The sequence below is a fragment of the Phragmites australis genome, chromosome 6 (assembly GCF_958298935.1).
Source record: "Phragmites australis chromosome 6, lpPhrAust1.1, whole genome shotgun sequence".
Classification (NCBI taxonomy): domain Eukaryota; kingdom Viridiplantae; phylum Streptophyta; class Magnoliopsida; order Poales; family Poaceae; genus Phragmites; species Phragmites australis.
In genome coordinates this window covers 16,248,468-16,253,438 of record NC_084926.1, presented here as the reverse complement: position 1 = coordinate 16,253,438, position 4,971 = coordinate 16,248,468, and the positions used below count along the sequence as shown (strand labels likewise).

At 45.8% G+C, this 4,971-nt stretch overlaps 1 protein-coding gene across 2 annotated transcripts; it reads right to left on the bottom strand.

Annotated features, from left to right (window-relative positions):
• Window positions 1-323: 323 nt before the first annotated feature.
• LOC133921920 (uncharacterized) lies at window positions 324-3,662 on the bottom strand. 2 transcript variants are annotated; one of them, XM_062367021.1, is made up of 5 exons: window positions 2,447-3,655; window positions 2,074-2,340; window positions 1,875-1,971; window positions 839-991; window positions 331-744 (listed from the first exon to the last, which is right to left on the bottom strand). In XM_062367021.1, exons 1-5 carry the CDS (start codon window positions 2,560-2,562, stop codon window positions 715-717), a joined length of 663 nt encoding a protein of 220 aa, XP_062223005.1. In that variant the 5' UTR covers window positions 2,563-3,655; the 3' UTR covers window positions 331-714. The 2 variants fall into 2 exon arrangements, with proteins under 2 accessions (XP_062223004.1, XP_062223005.1); XM_062367020.1 differs by having other exon boundaries at window positions 324-744; window positions 1,875-2,340; window positions 2,447-3,662.
• Window positions 3,663-4,971: the final 1,309 nt, after the last annotated feature.

Sequence of the window (4,971 nt, the reverse complement as noted above, 5' to 3'; positions counted from 1 at the left end):
TAGGACCCTGTGCTGGACGTGCAAGGTAAGGCAACGAAAATACACTCAGGCAATAACTGGACTAGCTACATGTGTGTGTCAAAAGATATTCTAAACAAACAATCGGTTTCTACAAAGATTGCTGGTGCCATTTAGGTAGGAAATGCATCTATCTCTGTACACAACAACCTGGAATTTTCTCTTCTTTTTGAAGCAAGAATTATCTGGAAGGATTAAACATAGCCTGCATTATTCTGACTGGCCAGACTGGCATTTAGGTTAGACATGAACAGATGATGTGATATAGGACCTTAATAGCCACAACTCCCAGCCTTTTAAGAGAATATAGGTGATAGGTTCCACAAATCAGGATTAACAAGTTTACAGGACTGATGTTTACGTAGCTCAGATTTGCCAAGGGGTAATAACTGAAATGTGACTAATGAGTTACAAACCGTGAACAGTTGAACTTTCCATGCGAAATTGAGCAACGGGGAAATGTATAGATATTTACTAATCATCCGTCAAGGTTTGTTGCTCCAAAACAACATCTTCAAACTAATTTAAGCAATGTGACATACGATTATATTTACAGAGATACCAAACTTCGAGGCTTGGCCGCTTGGGCAGCAAAACAATAGACAATGACAATATTTGCATTTCCGCCAGCAAGCTCATATCATATTCACCTTTACATTCCTAATCTTTCTTGGCCATATCTCTTAAAGTCAGTCTTCAGACTGACACGTCCAGTAGATCAACCCACTGCAAAATATATCACAGACATTATAAGAGACAAAAGAAGGATACAAGGGAGAGGCTAAGGATTAAGGGACCAAATAAGGAAAAGAATAAATACCTCACTAACACAAACACACACTATAGGACACCAGCAGTGCCAGTCCAGGCAGATGGTCCCGTATCTGTAAGTGCATCTTGAACCAAAAACCCCACTGCCCCAGCCAATGAGACAAATGACACCACGTATGAAATAAAAAGCCAGAGTTTCACCCTGCAGTTCAATGCATTTCATTGTCATATAGCAAAAGCAGTGCAAGTAACTAAAAAGACTGCAGCTTAGAAACATTTTGAGAGAACATCCTGACTGCCATAGTAGTTGATGAATGATATACTATCTTTAAAACCCTTAACATGTAGAGAAAAAAGATGAACATTTGATAATTTGTGAACTCATTTGTGCATACCAATAAATATTAAGATTATGTGCATTTTCCTTCCTATAAATTTAATTTATTTGGAACAAAAGCTGAAATATCAGACAGAAGGTTGAATCAACCTTATCTTCTTCCTTTGATGATGAAACTAATTGCTGTTGGGGTTTCATTCATATGCTAATGCTACTTCTGCATGTATAGTTTAGTGTTGCCCTCACCCCATTTCCATGGTTGTTTGATTCATTCAGCAACAGGAAAATGGTGCCATTGGATAATTTTTATCATAGTTCAACTGTTTCTAAGTGTGAGTGAATCCCAATTAACAACACAACCTTTGTCCAAATGCTTCTGTTATGACCATTTTAAGTACCTATCGCTTCAAATTCGAAACCAAATAGGACTACGACCCCGCTCTTATCAAAACAGCAAAACGACCAAAATCATTTGCTCTATCAATCAACCCGCCAAACATTTAAATTCTGTACCTCATCAAGTTCTAAGCTACAACAACGAATCAGCTTTGCTACACAGCAGATAACTACATACACACAAGCCAGCAGCAAGTAATGCCATCACAACTAGCATAATCAAGCATCAAATTTGCCGAAGCAAACTACTGAACCACTAAGTGGTTCAATTAACCGTATCAGTGCTACAAATGAAATCTCCGTAAAACCAAAAGCCATGAACCCGGCTGGGATTCGAAATTTCCACCCTCACCTCCACTCGGAGTCGTCGTAGGGTGAGTAGTAACTGTCGCTGATGTCCTCCCGGTTCACGCAGTTGACCATGAGCGCCGCGAACGAGGCGAAGAACCCTAACCAAGCCATGACCGGTTAAAAACCCTAGCTTTCGGGGGCACACACAGCGAAGGAGGCGAGACGGCGGGACGAAGGCTGGGGTGATGCGGCGCACGTACCGGGGAGTTAGTGGAGGAACGAGACGGCGGCGGTGTCGGCGCTGCAGACGACGGCGTCGACCCAGAACCACCATCCGGCGCCTAAGACAGCGCCGGCGACACTCGGGCCCACGACCGGCCACGCCGGAAAGAGGTTGTTGTTGTCCATCGCCGCGCGGTGGCCTTCTCCGACTCCGACGCCGGGAAAGGGGAGCGAAGGGATGGGAGGGTTTTTTCAGCCTAGTCCTATTGTTGTGATTTTGCTTCAGCTGGGGAGGCTTGTGTGTACTATTTCAATATTTGTTGAAATTTTTGATGAGAAACAGTTTGCTTTCTATAGGAATATGAGAAATTATTCATCCCAAATAGGATCACCAACTCAGGTAGCATCAACCTTGCAAATTCATGCATTCCAGAAGCATTTCCTAGCCTGGTCGGCATTTCTCTAAGCTTCTGGAGAAAGCCCAGACGTTTTGGTACGCTGTACTCTACGGGAATTAAATGTTTCATTTGAAACTCCTTCGTCTGAAAGAAGTTCTACATTCAAATAGGGCTTAACAAAGTATGCACTGTTCCAGAAGTATAGCATCACTGAACACAGAATACGTTAGTCCAGTTCTCACATTACATAAAGGATGCCGATCAGGCATTTTAAGGTCTTTTTGCTTCAGAATTTTGAGTTGATTCCAGACCTGAACATATCTTAGCAGGAACCAAAGTAATGAACAAAGAAGAAAATTGCATATTGTATTAGAAATCCTGCGTCTACCCAGTTCCTCTATGACAGGATAAACACACAAATTTTCCAACAGTGTAAAGCATAAGCGGACTGCAAAGCCGCGGAGGCACGCTGTAGGAATTCATGGAAAAAAGATCGATATACAACTCTTTTCAATACCCAGGATCAGTGACAAGAGTCCAGTTTTGCACGATCAACACAAGAGCATACCACTGTCACTACTTGCCAGCTGATTTCGCTTGGGAACTCCGCTGATCCTTGGAGTGACCTGTCCTCTGGAGACCTACAATCTCTGCCACGGCGCGATCACCCCTCTCAAGGACGTTCTCCAACCCCTCCACCTTCGCCAGCAGCTGCTCAGCATTTGTGTTCGTGCAGTTCACCAACATATCTGCAGTCTTCAACAACACTTTCAGCATCAGCGATGGCCATGAAGGATCGTTCTCTTGTAGCGCCTTCATCAAATTGTTGTAGTGTTCCTGATATCATCAGTAAATTTAATCGCATTTATGAGTTGAGAGAGATCCAAGTCTAGTGAATCAGACAACTATTACCACATTGATGAACTAAACAGCCTTTTATGCTTTGTGAGGAGATATCTTTCATTTGCATTAAGCATTTGCCATTTAATCTGGGGATTGAGCAAAACGCAAATATGAGGAATTGAAAACATTTCGTAACTAACTTCGCAGCAACACCTATCGAATTTTTTTTTTGCAGCAACGCAACTAGATTCTTCTCTGATAATCATGACTGTCGAAGTAGCCAAGCACGAGATATCAAATCTAAACGTAAGTTAAACTACAACCAGCTTCATTAAGGCTTGCATCTATCGAACTTGAGCTGAATTCTTGTAAAGGCGCAGACTTTTTTTATCAAGAAGAATCTGTTGCGGTCAGATCCTTCACGCATGTTAGAGTGATGAATTGGGAGAGAATCACCGCGCCCTACCATTACACTGAGTGGAGGTTAATATACAACAACCGGAGCCCTCCTACTGATAGCCGATCCTACAAACCAGGCGACGTGGGAGAGGAGCAGCCGGGTCAGCGACGGTTACAACAGATAGGAATGAACTCTGAAGAAGCTATCCTATACTAAGTCGCTAACACCCCCCTCAGGCTGAGCATGGTCTGTTCGAATGCACAGACTGTCTCTGAATTCTTGGAACAACGTCGTGGGCAAGCCCTTGGTCATAACATCGGCAATTTGGTGTTGAGTTGGTATTTGCAGCACTCTGAACTGGCCAAGGGCGACTTTCTCCCTGACAAAATGAATGTCCAGCTCTACGTGCTTGGTCCAGCGATGGTGAACTGGGTTCTCAGAGAGGTAGACCGCCGAGACATTATCGCAGTAGATCACCGTGGCCTTGTCGACGTTGACGTGAAGCTCGCGTAGGAGATTGCGCAGCCAACAGCACTCAGCAGCCGCGTTGGCCACCGCCCGGTACTCGGCCTCGGCGCTGGAATGCGACACCGTTGGCTGCCGCTTAGACGACCAGGAGATGAGTGAGTCGCCGAGGAAGACACAGTATCCCGAAGTCGAACGTCGCGTGTCGGGGCAGCCTGCCCAATCGGCGTCGGAGTAAGCTTTGAGGTCGGTGGAGGGCGATGCCGATATGACGATGCCGCTGTCGATCGTGCCGCGGAGGTACTGGAGTATCCTCTTGACGAGGTTCCAATGCGCAGCCCGGGGTGAATGCATGTACAGACAGGCCTGATTGACAGCATAGGCGATGTCTGGACGTGTCAAAGTCAGGTATTGTAGCGCACCCGTAATGCTGCGGTAGAATGTCGCGTCCGTCGTCGGTTCACCTTCATTGGCAGAAATCTTCTGCTTGGCGTCGACCGGCGTGGCAGCAGGCTTGCAGTTGGCCATGCCGTCACGATCGAGGATGTCCTCCGTGTACTGAGCCTGTGTGAGGAAGAATCCGTTATTATCTCGACGAACCTGGACGCCGAGGAAGAACCGGAGCGCGCCAAGATCTTTGATGGCGAACTCGCTACAGAGTTCCTTGATGATGCGCTGCAGCAGTGGTGTTGTAGACGCCGTCAAGATGATGTCGTCGACATAGACGAGGAGATATGCCAGGCCGTCGCCGCATTTGTAGACGAACAGCGACGAGTCCGAGCCGGTGGGGACGAAGCCGATGGATCGAAGGTGCGCACCCAGGCGTTGAA

Bases quoted from the DNA above. Each gene is read 5' to 3' on its own strand.
- LOC133921920 (XM_062367020.1), bottom strand. From the start codon at position 2,562: ATGAAACATTTAATTCCCGTAGAGTACAGCGTACCAAAACGTCTGGGC. The intron at 2,341-2,446 runs GTTGATGCTACC...ATATTGAAATAG, and splicing joins GGAATGCATGAATTTGCAAG to TACACACAAGCCTCCCCAGC. The intron at 745-838 runs GTATTTATTCTT...TATATTTTGCAG, and splicing joins TGTGTGTTTGTGTTAGTGAG to TGGGTTGATCTACTGGACGT.